The 20,633-nt window shown below is 42.2% G+C and overlaps 1 protein-coding gene across 2 annotated transcripts in view; it reads left to right on the plus strand.

Moving 5' to 3' along the window:
• The first annotated feature begins 4,563 nt into the window (after window positions 1-4,563).
• The window catches only part of ARHGEF25 (Rho guanine nucleotide exchange factor 25), a 540,759-nt gene continuing 524,689 nt past the window's right edge, over window positions 4,564-20,633 (plus strand). The window contains exon 1 of one of the 2 annotated variants that reach the window (XM_069758578.1): window positions 4,564-4,864. In XM_069758578.1, the coding sequence (XP_069614679.1) occupies window positions 4,760-4,864 (105 nt within the window). In that variant the 5' untranslated portion in view covers window positions 4,564-4,759. The remainder of the gene's footprint in view (window positions 4,865-20,633) is intronic. The other variant, XM_069758577.1, reaches the window with a different exon arrangement.

The raw sequence follows: 20,633 nt of genomic DNA on the forward strand, positions 1-20,633 counted from the left end.
TTATAGGTTTTTAACATAAATTTGAAGTGCGTGAAGTCTTTTGGTGTGCGAGTTTTCCTCCATAAGCGTTCAGCACTCCTAGAGAATCGCTGGAGAAATCGGGTTTGTGATGTGAGCCAGGGCTGTTTTACTCTGTGTTTGGAGGTTCTGAAGGTGAGGGGAGCTACTTGGTCCAGGGTGCTTCTAAGAGTGTCATTGTAGTGATGTACCGCCAGATCAGGACAGGAAAAAGAGATTGGGGACAGTGATGAGTGTAAGGAGTCTGAAAGTGTATGAGGGTTAATGGCTTGTAGATTTCTGACTGAATGGTAGGCAGGAGGGTGCTGGGGTGAGCAAGGATTTGTGAGCATGAAGGAGAGAATGTTGTGGTCAGAGAGGGGAAGCGGTGAGTTATTTAGGTAGGAGATTGAACACAGCCGGACAAAGACCAGGTCAAGGGTGTTACCGCCCTTATGTGTCTCAGAGGTTGAGAGCTGTGAGAGGCCGAGTGAAGTGGTTGGTGATAGAAGCTGGGATGCAGATGTAGAAGTGGGGTTGTTTAATGGGATGTTGAAGTCTCCCAGGATAAGGGTTGGGAGTTCTGAGGATATGAAGTGCGGCAGCCAGGCAGAGAAATGGTCCAGGAAGTGAGTGGGTGAGCCTGGGGGCCGGTATATGACTGCTACTCTGAGGGAGAGGGAACGGAAGAGCCTGATGGTGTGGACCTCAAAAGAAGGGAATGAGAGTGATGGAGTTGGTGGGATGACCTGGAAGGTGCATTGTGGGGAGAGGAGTATGCCGACTCCACCACCAGGTCTGTTTGTGGATCTCGGGGAATGGGAGAATTGTAGGCCACCATTGGAAATGGCAGCAGGGGAGACCGTGTCAGAATCCTGGATCCAGGTTTCAGTGAGGGCCAATAGATTTAGAGAGTTGTTCAGAAAGTAGTTGTGCAGGAAAGGAAGCTTGTTACATACAGACCGTGGATTCCAAAGGGCACAATTAAAAGAAGGAGCTGAGGGAGTGCAAGTAATAATAATGAAGTTAAAATGGTTTTGATGTGAGGTAGGGTAGCAGTTGAGGCTGTGGGATGGTGGACCAGGGTTGGGGGAGATGTCTCCCGAAATCAGTATGAGTAGGAAGATAAAAAGCAAGAAGTTTTTGGAATTGTAAGAAGTGTTTTGGTGCAATGTGTTTTGGCAAGATGGACTGAGGTTTTTCCGGAAGGTGAGAAATGTATGGGAGCTGTACATGGGAGAGGGAAGTATAGAGGGGCTGATGTATGCGAGTTGTGATGGAAGGGGGATTGAGCGGTGGATGTGGATTGCAAGGGAACATAGGAGGATAGGAATAAAGCACATGGATAGAAGGGAGAGCAGAGTGTGGGTTACCTGACTCCTGCCCTGACTAACTGCCATGGAATCACTGCTATAACTTGATGCTTAGCTAATGCGATGCATTGCTGAATGCGTGCGACCCCACACATGCATGCACCCCTAAGAATGAATCTAAATTTATAGGCCCCCCGTGCAGGAAGAGGACAGCGGGATTATGGTAGCTGGTTAGTTATAGGTTATGTAGCTGACACACAGAAAATCATTGCAAAATACAGAGCATTCAGGATCCAGGGAGAGCTGGGGATATTCACTGCATACCTGTGTGAAGAGAGGAGAGGAGATGGATATTAGTTATTTGCCATGGAATAACTGCTATAACTTGATGCTTAGCTAAGATTAGAATACATGGCTCACTCAATAATTCGGGCATATATGGTTACTCAAAAAATGAACTATGGGGTATGTATTGTGCAAATCAATATATATAATACCCCAGGCAATTCATGATTTATAAAAAAAATTTGTCCAAGACCAATAAGAATTACTAAGGTACAAAAGGCAGTATCATGCCTACTGTCAAATATGAACGCTGTTAAGGACAGTAAAATTTAATACATAGGTGTACTCATCCTAAACCTTAATATACCAATCATCAGCTAAATGCTAAATATATGCGCCCATACTATAACCCCTTAGTCACATCTACCTGTAGTCATAGTGAGAGGAGTATGCACTATGCTGCCAAACAAGAACACCTCGATGCACATTTCACCGCCTCTGCAGCTTCGTCGGGAGGTAAAGTAGTGCCGACTTTAGTCATCTTATGTACTAATGCCATGATTATGCAATTGGCCGCATGTGTAACGGTGCATATCCACCATGATGCTACGTCACAGGGAACGCGGCAATCAGCGCGTACGTCACGTGTTCCAGTCACATGACCGGACAGGTAACCAGGATGACGCCCAGCAACAATACAGCGCCGCCTCTCTGCAGCATTGCAGCGCATGCGTGGTATGCGCTCACATCACCCAGTGCATGAAGCAGTAAGTAATATATTTGATGTTTTGAGAATTGTTTCTTAGTTGAATAAAATTGGAATTATTTATGAATATTGTTTGATCATTGCTCCTTTTTTCTTTGTACTATGGTAGTTTTATGTTTATGATATGAAGGGATCATTATGTGTTGTATGAAGAATATTATTGGCTTTCTCATCTGTATATCAGCTGGTCCAGTCCGCACCTGCCAATGTTCATCGGTATATTAGCCCGACCAGTCCGCAAATGCTAGTGTTCATCTGTACATCAGCTGTTCCAGTCCGCACCTGCCAGTTCTCATCTGTATATCATCCGGTCCAATCGGCACCAACCAGTGCCATTCTGTCTAACAGCCGGTCCAGCCTGCACTTGCCAATGCTTCTGTATACCAGCCAGACCCATCTGTATCCGTGGTCCCTGTGTTCCTTCAGTGCCTGCCTGCAATTACTTTCCCTCCCTCTGGGCCATTCCGGCTACCAGTCCCTTGGGATCAGCTGCTGTGCATCCATGGTCTATCCTGGAGTAGCACCTGGTGTTCATTGGGAGCCAAGCCTAAGCCCACCATTAGGGACCCTAATGAAGTGTCATGTGTTCACCTAGTCACGCCCCTCCAGGCTGTCCTTGGACCATGGCAGAGTGGTTCCACCATTTCCGTTACAGTTACATTTACTGTTTTGTTTATTGTCATTTTTTCCTCTATTTTAATTCAACTTTTTTCCTTCTTTTTTCACATTTTTCTTCTTTTCATTTTATATTCTTTTTATTTTTCATATGATAAATTATGTTGCTTTTAATATTCTAATGTTTATAAGCTGTAGGTTTAATATTAATTGTTATTAACTTATTCCTAATGTAGTATTTGGTACTGTAACCATCATGGTGTATGCATGGAGTTTGGTTGGTTAAATCCTCACTAACCGCATCTGGATGTCAGTGTGTTCTGTGGACGCTCTGAAATGCTGGTGTATATACATCTGATGGCTTCCCTCACTTGTACTTGAAAAACTGATAAAGGTGCGAGGCCAGCACCAAATTAGATTATAAATAACACCCATTTTCCTGCATACAACTTCATTGCCAGCAGCTCCTGTTTCCCTAGATTGTACGAACAGACTATTTACTTCTACAATGTTTGTATATAGGTGTCTCTTCCTTTTGAATACCTCTCTGATTTGACTGATATTCGGAACTTTCTTCATTCTAGAAGTGAGAATTAATATTCATACCTTTTACCAATGGAGCATTACCTGTAAATAATTGAACTCACTGAAACCAGGAACACGGCCTGTAGATCCAACCAAAGCAGCCGAATAGGCTCTGACAACACAATGAGTGCCTTTAGGTATTTAGCTCCTAGCTGATGATGCTGAGACATGTAGTTCATTATGGTCAGAGGTGTAAGTATAATTTTAGCAGGGATTGCAGTCACACCCTGGCACTGGAGAGAGGCCCAAAAGGACTCTTTGGCTCTTATGAGTAGACCAGAACTAATAAACAGCCATTTTTGTTGGGGGCCCTGTTGGAGATTTTGCACTGTGGCCCACAATCCTCAAATTATGCTACAGATTATGATCACATGTCTTTTTTTGCACAGACTATTATTATCCTCACAAATCGAATGTTTCTATTCGAAGAAAGGCTGACGTAGGTGGATGCCCTTGTCTACTAACACTACCAGTAAGCCACTGACTGGGATTTGAACCTTGCACACATGTTGGCAAGAAGTTTGTTTTGCAACCTCTCCTAGTGAATGGCTCATGGATCATCTACTTATTGGGCCAGATTCCTACAAATTCTCTGTAATAAGGGGCTCCTGGAGGGGAATACTGACTCCACTCAACCCAAACGAGGTCTCTGATTCCTCTGACTAATAATGAAAAATCCCAAGATTTGGTAATCCAGGAATGTGATACAAATGACGGGCCAAACATATCAGATCCGATATTCCTTTTAAGTGCAGATTATGGGAATATCATTTTCATCCAAGAGATTTTTGGCAGTGAAAGTGTTAAGCATCTTCTTCCAAGCCCAGCTGTTGCATGGGATGTTACGGTAACTTACACCAAACATATGGCTGCCTTCCACTACAGAGCGAGGAGGCCAGTGAGGCTTGTAGAGGGGAGTTGGTGAAAGGGACTGGCTTTCTACGTGTAACAAGGATTTATCACTGTTTAGGTTGCTGTGCTCCTGCCTCTCCCTGCCTCTCAGCAATCTGCTCTGCTGTATCCCAGCACTTAGACTCTCACAGACACTTTCCCAATTGACTCTTCTAACCTTTCATTTCCAACACTTTCCTAAATCCAGAGCTTCTGCTGCTTACAACTTAAATGGGTGCAGAACCAGCTGTGGCTGAGAAGTGGAGACTGGGCTAAAGATCAACTGCAGGATTCCTCAAGGAGTTGGATGTATAACATGAAGAATCCTCAAAAACATGTGGGGCGGACAGATCAGATGCTGGGTGCTATGGCTGATATCCTGGGTTCCCTAGTCCTTCCAAGTCATCAATGGGTATGTGCTATATGGGTCTTTTCTGTGTGCTGGATTGTCAATTCAGGTCAAAATCTACTAAGAACTCCATGTATTTGTTACATGACCAGTTGACCTGAGCCTTATATTAATCTATTATATTGCATACTGTTCTTCTTAATGTTAGTGATTAAAAATGCATGTGAGTTGATGTGGAGTTAAAATATACGATGTCTTGTAATGTTGAAGTTTTTGCCAACCAGATATAGACATCTAGTGAATGATCGAGGTTACTACCCAACATATCTCTACAGCTGTCAGTTATCATTTCATTTCTACACTCAATGTTTTGGGGGAACATATAAAGAATGGTATACTACAACGACTACTACGTGTTATAGTATCTGATAAGAGCGAAGAAAGTGCTAGTCTATAACTAAAGCGTATTCTCAAAAAATGGATATAAAAAGTATAATAAAATTCTAGTTTGCTTTGTTATAATTTGGACAAACTTTACTAAGTTAGATATTAGTAAGACTTCATGGATCTAATAAAAAAAAAAGTACCATGTAGGAAACTTGTACTGCTCGTAAACTGGGGAGGAACATTGGCTTCTGTACTTTTGTCATAGACAAGCAAATGTGCACCACAGCAACAGCGGCTGTAAATGCCTCATGTATTTGGGGTCCATAGTTATAGTTATAGCATGGGGCAGAGGGTCATAATCTGAATTGCAACCTTGAGCTTGGTATTGCCCTGGGAGGGAAGGAAGGTGTGAATGTATTTGTGTACATGACTATCTGTTTATCTATCATCTATCTATAAATGTAATAATACATATATATATATACATATATATATATATATATATATATATATATATATATATATACCGTATATATATATCTGGGGCAGATTGCAAACTTCACTGGTGTACTGATGCACATGAGGGGGGATGTGTGTGCCGCTGTACTGCGTATACGCTCCATATACTGATATCCAGCCCAGATTTTGCTTTCATCTTTGTTGTTCTTCTATCTTCATATCTTCAAATCCTTCTCTATAATGCCTATGGGAGAGGGGGTGGAGGCTTTTCCAAATCAGAAACACTTGGGTCAGACATAGTTTTCTTTCATATTCATTCTTCATGCTGTGTCATCCGATACAATATCATTTCTATTTTTTTTTCATGTTCAAAGGTCATATTTTCTATCAACAGAAAAAAGGGACAAGTAATACACCCAATAAACTAATTGGGGACAAAACTTTTTTCAATTTTTTTTTCTTTTTAATATAGAAATTTAAAGAGCTTTTCTCTTGAAGTTTCTCTATAAATGTGGGACATTTGAGGCCCTGGTGGTGGCACTCCCTTTATAATGAGGACAGGGTGATGCCGATAATGGAGTGGTGGCCTCGCATGCGTAGCTCTCTGGCTCTCTTTTGGATGAGAGTTCTGAAAATGGACGAGCACTTCTTCATTCCCAGTGACATGCCCCGCTCTCAAGAAAATCTTGGCTCCAAATGATGTTTTTTTTTTTTTTTTTTTTTAAAGGGTTGTCCCATTTTGGACACTTCTGGCATATCCACAAGATATGTCATTAGAGGGGTTGTCCGACAACAAATTGATATTTTTATGGAAAACAAAAAACAGAAATAGACCATAAACGGGGATCACCCAAGGCAATGGATTAAGTATAAAAAATACAATCTTTATTGAAATAACACTTATGGACACACAGATAGCCACATGGGGCACACAATTAAAAACATTTAAAATTGGTCACACATAGGACCTAAAGACATAAACAAATGGCCCATAATAGAGCCCTCCTCCTAGTACGATTCCTCCCAATACACTCTATAGCAGTTATTATTAATGTGTATAATATAGGATGTCTGCATGAACAGCACTACAAAGATCGAGTAAAATACCCATACCTTAGGACAACATTATGTCCAATAGGAGTTATGCGCCAGTTAATGAATACCTAGTTACAGCAGGCTGCCTAATATGGCATGTAGAACACAGAGAAAAGGCAAGACCTTCTTACTATATCGAAAAAGACAAATGTAAGGAGTAATAGAAAAAACATGCACAATGGGCCACGTTGGTTCTTAACCACAGGTGTGACAGGTAAATCTACTCACTTGGAACATAACAGTATATCTGACGCCAGTTATTTAGCGGTTCCACTGATTAGGTCTGCCATGTAGTAAAGTCTACAGCATGATTGAAACACACACACAATCTCCTATAATGAGGAGAATAGAAGACCTGCTGGAATACTAAGATAGCCGATAACAAAAGCTGGTACGCAAACCCAAATGCTGTTCAAGTCCTATATACAACCAGGGGAGGTGTCGACTGGAGGAGCAGAGACCCGACGCGTGTCGCCACAGCTGTGACACGCGTCGGGTCTCTGCTCCTCCAGTCGACACCTCCCCTGGTTGTATATAGGACTTGAACAGCATTTGGGTTTGCGTACCAGCTTTTGTTATCGGCTATCTTAGTATTCCAGCAGGTCTTCTATTCTCCTCATTATAGGAGATTGTGTGTGTGTTTCAATCATGCTGTAGACTTTACTACATGGCAGACCTAATCAGTGGAACCGCTAAATAACTGGCGTCAGATATACTGTTATGTTCCAAGTGAGTAGATTTACCTGTCACACCTGTGGTTAAGAACCAACGTGGCCCATTGTGCATGTTTTTTCTATTACTCCTTACATTTGTCTTTTTCGATATAGTAAGAAGGTCTTGCCTTTTCTCTGTGTTCTACATGCCATATTAGGCAGCCTGCTGTAACTAGGTATTCGTTAACTGGCGCATAACTCCTATTGGACATAATGTTGTCCTAAGGTATGGGTATTTTACTCGATCTTTGTAGTGCTGTTCATGCAGACATCCTATATTATACACATTAATAATAACTGCTATAGAGTGTATTGGGAGGAATCGTACTAGGAGGAGGGCTCTATTATGGGCCATTTGTTTATGTCTTTAGGTCCTATGTGTGACCAATTTTAAATGTTTTTAATTGTGTGCCCCATGTGGCTATCTGTGTGTCCATAAGTGTTATTTCAATAAAGATTGTATTTTTTATACTTAATCCATTGCCTTGGGTGATCCCCGTTTATGGTCTATTTCTGTTTTTTGTTTTCCATGGTTTAGTACTATATAGACCTGGTTGGATCCCCGCTTTTGTTGTGGTGCCCCCGCTTCAGTTACTAGGCAAATTGATATTTTTAGGCATAGATTGATTAAAAATAATAAATGGAGGCATAGTCACCTTCTAGCCAGCTTCTAGGTCTCCGCCATAGCATCGTGTCTGCCTCATTCAGAAGGCCCAGCACCGCTGCAGCCAGTAATTGGCTGCAGTAGTCAGGTAATTAAGATAGGGAGTCACGTGAAAAACAAAAAAATATTTTTTTTTCTATAGGACAACCCCTTTAAGAGAAAGAAAGTACATCTGGAGTCGGCTTATTTGAAACACAATAGCATTAGGATATAAGGCAATCATATGTATCATACAATAACAAACTTAAAGGCATTGTCCATTTTGAGACATTATTCTACCAGAGGGTTGCAGAGTTCCTCCCCTCTGCTGTTCCAGTCTTTGCTAATTGCTACATCAGTGACATCACAGCTAACCGCTGCAGCCAATCACTGATTGTAGACTGCACAAGCTGTTGGGCACAGTGATTGGCTGCAGCACTTATGAGTGGTGTAGATGTGATGTTCCCTCTCCAGCAAAGTCTGGAGCATTGCAAGAGAGGCAGCTCTGGACCCAGGGAGGGTGACTCATGGCTACTGTAGCTTTATATCTCCGCTACACTATGGTACAATAAAATTATTAATGACTTTTTGTAATTTTTTTGCTCTAGGTGCAATATCAAAAGCTTTTTTTAATGTATTTATTTTTTTATTGTATTCTGCACAATGTACTGAAAGAGTCAAAAGGAGGCATCCTGAGGCCAGCTGCATCACCCAAAAGTGTATTTATTTTTTTAACTAAGTAGTTGGCTGTCTTCAAAGCTGAGACAGTGAGACAAAACAGAGAATTAGATCAGAGGGAGGGGAAGCAGAGATCCGGATAAGGGATTGGGGCTCTTGAAATTTAACTTCTTCTTGGCTGCTGTCTGAAAGTTTCCCTGTTTACACAGAGCTGTGATGATTGAATAATAAAATAACCCAAACTATTAATAAGGGACAAGTAAAGAAGTACGACATGCACATACACATACACGATGGGTAGTCCTTGTAAAGGGCAGAAACATTGACAGCTTTATGGATTTATGGATGGGATGAGAATGTTTTGTGGGGGGAGGGCAGCTTTTGTGGCCTCTGAGATAAAATCCAATGCTTTATTGTGTTTACATTCCCATCTTTGGAGCAATGAGGTTATTTGTGGTATAGATCACTAGGCCTCAACTTTAAGCCGTTTTTTCCAGGAGACATATTCATTCCCATAGGAATCTTTACCAAGGTGTGTTCTTCTCATGAACTTTTACAGACAGGACCTAGGGGCAAAATGTTCTCTTTGGGAATAACAAGCCCTGCTAAATTACTGTTATGAGATGTGCATATAAATACATGGTGGCAAAAAAAAAATCAGTTTATGGAAAGCATCCAAGATGAATTCTTACAAAATGTTCTTTTAAGGAAAAATATCATCATAAGTGGGAGTTCTTCTATGTAGATGAAGGTGCTCAAGCTGCTCTGCTGCTTCTATAATGTACCTATAGTTGTGGTCTTAGGCTGCCGTCACACTAGCAGTATTTGATCAGTATTTTACCTCAGTATTTGTAAGCCAAAACCAGGGGTGGGTGATAAATGCAGAAGTTGTGCATATGTTTCTGTTATACTTTTCCTCTATTTGTTCTACTCCTGGTTTTGGCTTACAAATACTGATGTAAAATACTGACCAAATACTGCTAGTGTGACGGCAGCCTTAGTCTTAAGGTACCGTCACATTAAGCGACGCTGCAGCGATATAGACAACGATGTCGATCGCTGCAGCGTCGCTGTTTGGTCGCTGGAGAGCTGTCACACAGACAGCTCTCCAGCGACCAACGATGCCGAGGTCCCCGGGTAACCAGGGTAAACATCGGGTTACTAAGCGCAGGGCCGCGCTTAGTAACCCGATGTTTACCCTGGTTACCATTGTAAATGTAAAAAAACAAACAATACATACTTACATTCCGGTGTCTGGTCACGTCCCTCGCCTTCAGCTTCCCGCACTGACTGAGCGCCGGCCGTAAAGCACAGCGGTGACGTCACCGCTGTGCCATGCTTTACGGCCGGCCGGCGCTCACCAGTCAGTGCGGGAAGCTGAAGGCGAGGGACGTGACCAGACACCGGAATGTAAGTATGTAGTGTTTGTTTTTTTACATTTACAATGGTAACCAGGGTAAACATCGGGTTACTAAGCGCGGCCCTGCGCTTAGTAACCCGATGTTTACCCTGGTTACCAGTGAAGACATCGCTGAATCGGCGTCACACATGCCGATTCAGCAATGTCAGCGGGAGATTCAGCGACAAAATAAAGTTCTGGCCTTTCCCCAGCGACCAACGATCTCCCAGCAGGGGCCTGATCGTTGGTCGCTGTCACCCATAACGATTTCGTTAACGATATCGTTGCTACGTCACAAAAAGCAACGATATCGTTAACGATATCGTTATGTGTGACGGCACCTTTACACGTAATTTTTTTCCTATTAGATATAACAGGACAAATAATAAGACAGTCCTTAAATAAAGAGGACGTAATCTGAGGCCGGAGTCACACTAGAGAGTTTTACGGACGTATGAGAGGCGCAAAAACAACGCATTGCACAAGGGCCAATGTTTCTCTACAGAGCAGCTCCTATCTGCTGTATATTTCTCAGCTGTATTTTACGGGTGTAGAAAATCACAGCATGCTGCGTTTGTCAGCATATTGCGCAGTAACATTCCGCCATTGAAAGTCTATGGGGGTGAGAAAAATACGGATTATACATGGACCATCAGTGTGACTTGCGAGAAATACGCACCGGTGTGCTATAGAAAAGCCGGTAATTCAGCGTGGTGTACAGTAAAATCACACTGACAGGTTAGAATAGAATACCTAAAATAAATGTCTACACATAGTATAGGGAGATATATATATATATATGTCATTGAGACACACATACATATTTATATATTTATATTTCATACAGCGCTAGATAGCAGAAAAGCCGGTAATTCAATTGCCGGCTTTTGCTATCTCCTTCCCAAACCGGACAGGATATGAGACATGGTTTAGATACAGTAAACCATTTCATATCCCTTTTTTTTTTGCATATTCTTCACTACCAATGTTAGTAGAGTGTGTGTGCAAAATTTGGGGGCTCTAGCTGTTAAAATAAAGGGTTAAATCGCGGAGAAAACTGGCGTGGACTCCCGTACAATTTTCTCCGCCAGAGTGTGAAAGACAGTGACTGAGGGCAGATATTAATAGGCTAGAGAGGGACCATGGTTATTGCCCCCCCTGGCTAAAAACATCTGCCCCCAGCCACCCCATAAAAGGCACATCTGTAAGATGCTAGGGACACACAAAACCATTCTTTGATGAGGCCACACAAACACCCCTTCAGTGCTGGAGACACAGATAACTTTTCAGTGCTAGAGACAGACACATACACACCCCCATGCTGGACCTTTAAAAGTCTTCTCACAGCCTTGTCACATGGTCAAAATTAGCCAGTTTTTGCTCTTAGCTCGTGTGTGTGTGTGTGTGTGTGTGTGTGTGTGTGTGTGTGTGTGTGTGTGTGTGTGTGTGTGTGTGTCCAGCACTGAATGGGTGTATCTCTGTCCCCAGAACTGAAGGGATGTGTGTGTACAGCCCTGAAGAGTTGTGTGTTTGTCCCAAGCACTGAAAAGTGTGTGCATGTGCGTCTCCAGCACTGAATGGGTATGTGTGTCCAGCACTGAAGGTGTGTATTTGTGTGTGTGCCCCAAACACTGAAGGTGTGTGTCTCCAGAACTGAATGTTTGTGTGCTTGTCCCCAGTAGTAAACGGGTGTGTGTGTTCAGCACTGAAGGGGTGTGTGTGGGGGTCTCCAGTACTTGAGGGGTGTTACCAGCTCTGAAGGGGTGTGTGTATGTGTGCATTAACGATAACCTGTCACTTAATTTGAGGCCCCCTAAACTACTAAACTACCACCATTGTAGAATACCAGAGAGCTATGACTTTATAAAGATGCCCATGTATAAACTGTCCATTTCAGCATTAAGTAGAAAATGAACTTATAGTGAAATAACAGCTTACAAAAGGGAATACCTTTCATTACCTTTCATTATATTGGTGCCTTGGTGGTGATCTAACTCCTAGTTTCCTTAAAAATAATGTCTGGAATTTAAAAACTGATGACTTGTCCTTAGGATAAGAAATCAGTAGAAGATTGGTGAGGGTCTGGCACCCGGCACCCCCACTGATTAGCTGAAATCCACTTATACAGGAGCCAGACATGGTATAAGCAATGTATTAAGCAGGACACAGCGGCTCCGAGTCCACACATAATAAGTTGATGCTGCAGGTTTTAGCTCTTCAACTCTTGGTGATTAACCCGGATCGCTGTGGAGAAGTTTATGATGCCATGTAATATGTTTAGAGCCAGGGCCGCTGTCTGCAGTAATGTGCTCATAATGGGGGATCCCAAATCCCACTCTATGTCTTCCATATTCATTAATAAGTTCTGTTGTTTTAGATAATGGCCAAAGACTTTAAAGGCGTTGTCTGGTCTTTATTGCTAAATCTGCAGACACTATATGTGACTATAAATTAAAAAAAGGAATAGGAAGCCATATGCCATAAAATTACTAAATTTTATGAAACAACAAATTATTAAAAGAATAATTTAAAATATTCCAGGGACAGCAAATGCAAAATTGGCCACTTCATTAGGATAATATGCCCTTAGTAAAATTAATAATTTGGATTATACTATGGATAGGCCTGTGTAAGAAAATCTGTATGTATAAGGCCGGCTTCACACTTGCGAGTTTTACGGACGTAAGAGCGCAGAAACTACGTCCGTAAAACTCGCAAAAAATACGGCACAATTATTCTCTATGCCTCTGCTCCTATCTGCCGTATTTTACTGATCAGTATTATACGGCTTTCTACGGCCGTACAAAATCGCAGCATGCTGCGTTTGTCACCGTACTGCGCAAGAAATACGCCAATGAAAGTCTATGGAAGCGTGAAAAATACGGATTACACACGGACAAGCAGTGTGACTTGCGAGAAATACGCAGCGCTGTTAGAGAGAAAAGCCGGCAATTCAGTGCGGTGTACAGTAAAATCACACTGACAGCTTACAGTAGAATAGGTAGAATAAATGTGTACACATAGAATAGGTATATATATATATGTCAGTGAGACACATATATGTATATATATTAATATTTTTTCCAGCACTATACAGCTTGAAAGCCGGTAATTCAATTACCGGCTTTTTCCTTCTCCTTCCTAAAACCCGACATGATTTGAGACATGGTTTACATACAGTAAACCATGTCTTCTCTCCATTTTTTTTGCAGATTCCACACTACTAATGTCAGTAGAGTGTATCTGCAAAATTTGGCCATTCTAGCTCTTAAAATAAAGGGTTAAATGGTGGAAAAAATTGGCGTGGGCTCCCGCGCAATTTTCTCCGCCAGAGTAGTAAAGCCAGTGACTGAGGGCAGATATTAATAGCCTGGAGAGGGTCCATGGTTATTGGCCCCCCCTGGCTAAAAATATCTGCCCCCAGCCACCCCAGAAAAGGCACATCTGGAAGATGCGCCTATTCTGGCACTTGGCCACTCTCTTCCCATTCCCGTGTAGCGGTGGGATATGGGGTAATGTGTTACCCTAGTTAGACCGCACATGGAGTACTGTGTCCAGTTTTGGGCACCGGTGCTCAGGAAGGATATAATGGAACTAGAGAGAGTACAAAGGAGGGCAACAAAATTAATAAAGGGGATGGGAGAACTACAATACCCAGATAGATTAGCGAAATTAGGATTATTTAGTCTAGAAAAAAGACGACTGAGGGGCGATCTAATAACCATGTATAAGTATATAAGGGGACAATACAAATATCTCGCTGAGGATCTGTTTATACCAAGGAAGGTGACGGGCACAAGGGGGCATTCTTTGCGTCTGGAGGAGAGAAGGTTTTTCCACCAACATAGAAGAGGATTCTTTACTGTTAGGGCAGTGAGAATCTGGAATTGCTTGCCTGAGGAGGTGGTGATGGCGAACTCAGTCGAGGGGTTCAAGAGAGGCCTGGATGTCTTCCTGGAGCAGAACAATATTGTATCATACAATTATTAGGTTCTGTAGAAGGACGTAGATCTGGGGATTTATTATGATGGAATATAGGCTGAACTGGATGGACAAATGTCTTTTTTCGGCCTTACTAACTATGTTACTATGTTACTATGTTACTATGTAATGAAGGGTTAATGCCACCTTGCTATTGTAAGGTGACATTAAGCCTAATTAATAATGGAGAGGCGTCAATTATGACACCTATCCATTATTAATCCAATTGTAGTAAAGGGTTAAATAAAACACAAACACATTATTTAAAATTATTTTAATGAAATAAAAACAATGGTTGTTTGAGTATTTTATTCTACGCCCAATCCAGTCACTGAAGACCCTCGTTCTGTGAAAGAAATAACATAATAAACCAACAATATACTTACCCTCCGCAGATCTGTAACGTCCAACGATGTAAATCCTTCTGAAGGGGTTAAAACATTTTGCAGCAAGGAGCTTTGCTAATGCAGGCTGCTCCTCGCTGCAAAACCCCGGGGAATGAGTCTAAATATAGATCAATGAGCTATATTTAGCTTCATTTGCGGTGAGGCGCCCTCTGCTGGCTGTTCATAGATCGTGGGAAATTTCCTAGAAAGCTCCCAGGCTTTCTAGGCAAGTTCCCACGATCTATGAACAGCCAGCAGAGGGCGCCTCACCGCAAATGAAGCTAAATATAGCTCATTGATCTATTTTTAGCCTCATTCCCCGGGGTTTTGCAGCGAGGAGCAGCCTGCATTAGCAAAGCTCCTTGCTGCAAAATGTTTTAACCCCTTCAGAAGGATTTACATCGTTGGACGTTACAGATCTGCGGAGGGTAAGTATATTGTTGGTTTATTATGTTATTTCTTTCACAGAACGAGGGTCTTCAGTGACTGGATTGGGCGTAGAATAAAATACTCAAACAACCATTGTTTTTATTTCATTAAAATAATTTTAAATAATGTGTTTGTGTTTTATTTAACCCTTTACTACAATTGGATTAATAATGGATAGGTGTCATAATTGACGCCTCTCCATTATTAATTAGGCTTAATGTCACCTTACAATAGCAAGGTGGCATTAACCCTTCATTACCCCATATCCCACCGCTACACGGGAATGGGAAGAGAGTGGCCAAGTGCCAGAATAGGCGCATCTTACAGATGTGCCTTTTCTGGGGTGGCTGGGGGCAGATATTTTTAGCCAGGGGGGGGCCAATAACCATGGACCCTCTCCAGGCTATTAATATCTGCCCTCAGTCACTGGCTTTACTACTCTGGCGGAGAAAATTGCGCGGGAGCCCACGCCAATTTTTTCCGCCATTTAACCCTTTATTTTAAGAGCTAGAACGGCCAAATTTTGCAGATACACTCTACTGACATTAGTAGTGTGGAATCTGCAAAAAAAATGGAGAGAAGACATGGTTTACTGTATGTAAACCATGTCTCAAATCATGTCGGGTTTTAGGAAGGAGAAGGAAAAAGCCGGTAATTGAATTACCGGCTTTCAAGCTGTATAGCGCTGGAAAAAATATTAATATATATACATATATGTGTCTACTGACATATATATATATATATATATATATATATATATATATATATATATAGACAGTATATATATATATTTTTTTTTCTTTTTGGGACACATGGATCACTTCTATAGCGGTATGTTGGTTTTGCAAGCCTGCGAGAAAACCACGCAGTACGGATGCCATACGGATTACATACGGAGGATGCCATGCGCAAAAAACGCTGACACACCCTGCCTACGGAGGAGCTACGGACCACTATTTTCGGGACATTTCAGCGTATTACGGCCGTAATATACGGACCGTATTTTCATACGCTGAGTGTGAAGCCGGCCTAAGAAGTTAAAGCAGACTCCCAAAGATAAGTATAACAAGTCAAACTTTAACCCACCAAGTGCTTCACAGAAGTTTATAATGCAGAGCCGTAAAAATAAAAAATCATATTTTTTCACAAATATGATTTTTCGCCCCCAATTTTTTATTTTCCCAAGGGTAAGAGAAGAAATTGGACCCCAAAAGTTGTTGTGCCATTTGTCCTGAGTATGCCAAAACCCCATATGTGGGGATAAACCACTGTTTGGGCGCATGGCAGAGCTCGGAAGGGAAGGAGCGCCATTAAACTTTTCAATGCAAAATTGACTGGAATTGGGATGGGACACCATGTCACGTTTGGAGAGCCCCTGATGTGCCTAAACATTGAAACCCCCCACAAGTGACAACATTTTGGAAAGTAAACTCCTTAGAACTTATCTAGATGTGTTTTGACAGCTTGTATTTTTCCAAGGGTAACAGGAGAAATTGGACCCCAAAAGTTGTTGTCCAATTTGTCCTGAGTACGCTGATACCCCATATGTGGGGGGGAACCACCGTTTGGGTGCATGGCAGAGCTCGGAAGGGAAGGAGCGCCATTTGGAATGCAGATTTTCATGGATTGGTCTGCAGGCGTCACATTGCATTTGCAGAGCCCCTGATGCACCTAAACAGTAGAAACCCCCCACAAGTGACACCATTTTGGAAACTAGACCCCCCAAGGAACTTATCTAGCTGTGTTGTGAGAACTTTTAACCCCCAGGTGTTTCACTACAGTTTATAACGCAGAGCCGTGAAAATAAAAAATCATTTTTTTCCACAAAAATTATATTTAAGCCCCCCGTTTTGTATTTTTCCAAGGGTAACAGGAGAAATTGGATGCCAAAAGTTGTTGTCCAATTTGTCCTGAGTATGCTGATACCCCATATGTGGGGGGGAACCACCGTTTGGGCGCATGGCAGAGCTCGGAAGGGAAGGAGCGCCATTTGGAATGCAGACTTAGATGCAGGCATCACGTTGCATTTGCAGAGCCCCTGATGCACCTAAACAGTAGAAATCCCCCACAAGTGACCCCATATATGAAACTAGACCCCCCAAGGAACTTATCTAGATGTTTTGTGAGAACTTTGAACCCCCAAGTGTTTCACTACAGTTTATAATGCAGAGTCATGAAAATTGATTTTTTTTCCCACAAAAATGTTTTTTTTAGTCCCCCAAATTTTTATTTTCCCTAGAGTAACAAGAGAAATTGGACCCCAATAGTTGTTGTACAATTTTTCCTGAGTATGCTGATACCCCATATGTTGGGGTAAACCCCTGTTTTGGCACGCGGGAGAGCTTACTTTTTCAACACAGATTTGGCTGGAATTTAGATCGGACACCATGTCGCGTTTGGAGAGCCCTGATATGCCTAAACAGTGGAAACCCCCAATTCTAAATGAAACCCTATCCCAAACACACCCCTAACCCTAATCCCAACCATAACCCTAACCACACCCCTAACCCTAACACACCCCTAACCCTATTCCCAACCGTAAATGTAATCCAAACCCTAACCCTAACATTAGCCCCAACCCTAATTTTAGCCCCAACCCTAACCCAAACTTTAGCCCCAACCCTATCTCTAACTTTAGCCCCAGTCCTAACCCTAACTTTAGCCCCAACCCTAACTGTAGCCCTAAACTTAACTTTTGCCCCAACCCTAACCCTAACTTTAGCCTGAGCCCTAACCCTAACTTTAGCCCCAGCCCTAACTTTAGCCTCAACCCTAACTGTAGCCCTAACCCTAACTGTAGCCCTAACCCTAGCCCCAACCCTAGCTCCAACCCTAACCCTAGTCCCACCCCTAACCCCAACCCTAACCCCAACACTAGCCCTAACCCTAGCCCTAACCCTAGCCCTAACTGTAGCCCTACCTCTAACCCTAGCCCCAACCCTAACCCTAGCCCTAACCCCAGCCCTAGCCCTAACCCTAGCCCTAACCGTAACCCTAGCCCTAACCCTATCCCTGATGGGAAAATGGAAGTAAATACTTTTTTTAATTTTTTTATGTTTCCCTAACTAAGGGGGTGATGAAGGGTGGGTTGATTTACTTTTATAGCGGGTTTTTTAGCGGATGTTTATGATTGGCAGCCGTCACACACTAAAAGACGCTTTTTATTGCAAAAAACATTTTTTGCGTTACCACATTTTGAGACCTATAATTTTTCCATATTCTGGTCCACAGAGTCATGTGAGGTCTTGTTTTTTGCGGGACGAGTTGACATTTTTTTTGGTACCATTTTTGGGCATGAGACATTTCTTGATTGCTTTTTATTCCGATTTTTGTGAGGCAGAATGACCAAAAACCAGCTATTCATAAATTTCTTTTGGGGGGGGTGCGTTTATACCGTTCCACGTTTGGTAAAATGGATAAAGCAGTTTTATTCTTCGGGTCAGTACGATTACAGCGATACCTCATTTAGATTATTTTTTTATGTTTTGTCGCTTTTTTACAATAAAAACTATTTTATAGAAAAAATAATTATTTTTGCATCGCTTTATTCTGAGGAGTATAACTTTTTTTATTTTTTTGCTGATGATGCTGTATGGTGGCTCGTTTTTTGTGGGACAAGATTACGTTTTCAGCGGTACCATGGTTATTTATTTCCGTCTTTTTGATCGGCGGTATGATAATAAAGCGTTGCTTTTTGCCTCGTTTTTTTTTTACGGTGTTCACTGAAGGGGTTAACTAGTGGGCCAGTTTTATAGGTCAGGTCGTTACGGACGCGGCGATACTAAATATGTGTACTTTTATTCTTTTTTTTTTTATTTAGTTAAAGAAATGTATTTATGGGAACTATATTTTTTGTTTTCTCTTTACCTAGGAATGTTTCTTTTTTTTTTACACATTTTAATTTTTTTTTTTCTACTTTGTCCCAGGGGGGACATCACTGTATAGTGACAGATCGCTGATCTGACACTTTGCAGAACACTGTGTCAGATCAGCGATCTGACGTGCACTGCTCCTGGCTTACCAGCTCCTGCTCTGAGCAGGCACTTGGTAAGCCACCTCCCTGCAGGACCCGGAAGTAGCCCCGTGGCCATTTTGGATCTGGGGCTTGCAGGGAGGAGACGCTCGGTACAAGGTGTACCGATCGTCTCAGGGAAGCCCGCAGGGAGCCCCCTCCCTGCGCGATGCTTCCCTGTACCTCCGGAACACTGCGATCATATTTGATCGCAGTGTGTCGGGGGTTAATGTGCCAAATGTTTCCTTAATAATTCACAACTGCCAAAGATATCAATAATGCTTATGCTTGAGATACCTCTTGTATAAACTGCCCCAGATACCCTATATACAGTCTTCCAGCCACAGATTTTCTGCAGAACATTGCACAAACGTACCTGATTTGTTGGGATGGGTTGCATCACTGTGTGGGATGTGCATATGGACACATAGACTCCTTAACATTGAAATTGCAACAAGAAGGAAGAGCCATAAGATTATGTAATTCGAAGAAGTGTCAGGTGTCACTAAGATCTGCAAATGATCAAACATTTAAGGCCCGAGCTCCAATCCATTGCATGTGGGAGGGGCGTAAATGCCAGATTGAAAGCAAATTGTTTAGTCACATGAAATTTCAAAAATCTTACAAAGTCTTGTGGGATGATTGTGTAAGACGGCCACGGTGGTAGTAGTGGCAACGGGCTGTAGTGTTCCCACAACCTGGCACCCCACAGATAAAACACAATGGTAGCCCCCCTACCATGAAATAAAGGGGGGTCTCATGGCTACAAAGACCTCATGGTGTTTTATTCACTTTTCTGTAAATTTGAGGTCAAATTTAGGTTTGTTCAAGTTAATACTTTTTTTTATTCCTTGAGCAGTTAAAACTGTTTTTTTTTCCAGTTTTAATTGGCGCCCCTTTTAGCGGTTTTTCATTGGTGGTCATTGTGTTGGGGGGCTTTTTTAAAGATATTTAAAGCCGTGTTCTGGCTTATTAAAACCATTCTGAGGTACCTGTGAAGAAAAGAAGATCCCGCCTTCCCTTTATTTATTTTCTTTGTTGTGATGTTTTTGTTTGTGGGAAAATCGCCCAGTCTCTGGGTGGATTGTTTTATTGGTTTTTGGAGTATTTGGACATTTATCTGAGTATTTTATTTGGTATTATGCTGTTGGTTTTAAGTTACCCAAAATAAACATCACGGCCTATTTTCTTCCATCAAGAATGTTTTGTGTTTTTCTTTATTTATGAATGGGTCTTGTGTGGCCATGTCCCTTCTGCTGCATGTACAGCATACGCAACAGTATACTTACATTCACTGTCAGAGTCCTCTCAAGTTCTGTCACCCCGGCTCCCAGTTTCTGAGCTCCACAAAACATTTCAGAGACACAGTTCTTTTCCAACAGTTGAACTTTACTGAACAGTAGGGCATCCATCACACTTGCAGCACAGGTTTCACAAAGGGACATCTTCTGAACTTTCCCTGCCTTACAGGCAGCCTCTATCCTTCCTGTCAGCTCTGTCTTTCTTCTTCCGGCAATCCCTGCCTTATCTCTAGACAATCTCTGGCTCATCTGTGCCTTCAGCATCACCAGCTCCCTGCCATCCCCTCATCCGGTTCCAATAGGGAAAGGTGCCAGTAACACCATCTCAGCTATTCGTGCCCTGGTTGTA

Source organism: Ranitomeya imitator, chromosome 3, assembly GCF_032444005.1.
Source record: "Ranitomeya imitator isolate aRanImi1 chromosome 3, aRanImi1.pri, whole genome shotgun sequence".
Taxonomy (NCBI): Eukaryota; Metazoa; Chordata; class Amphibia; order Anura; family Dendrobatidae; genus Ranitomeya; species Ranitomeya imitator.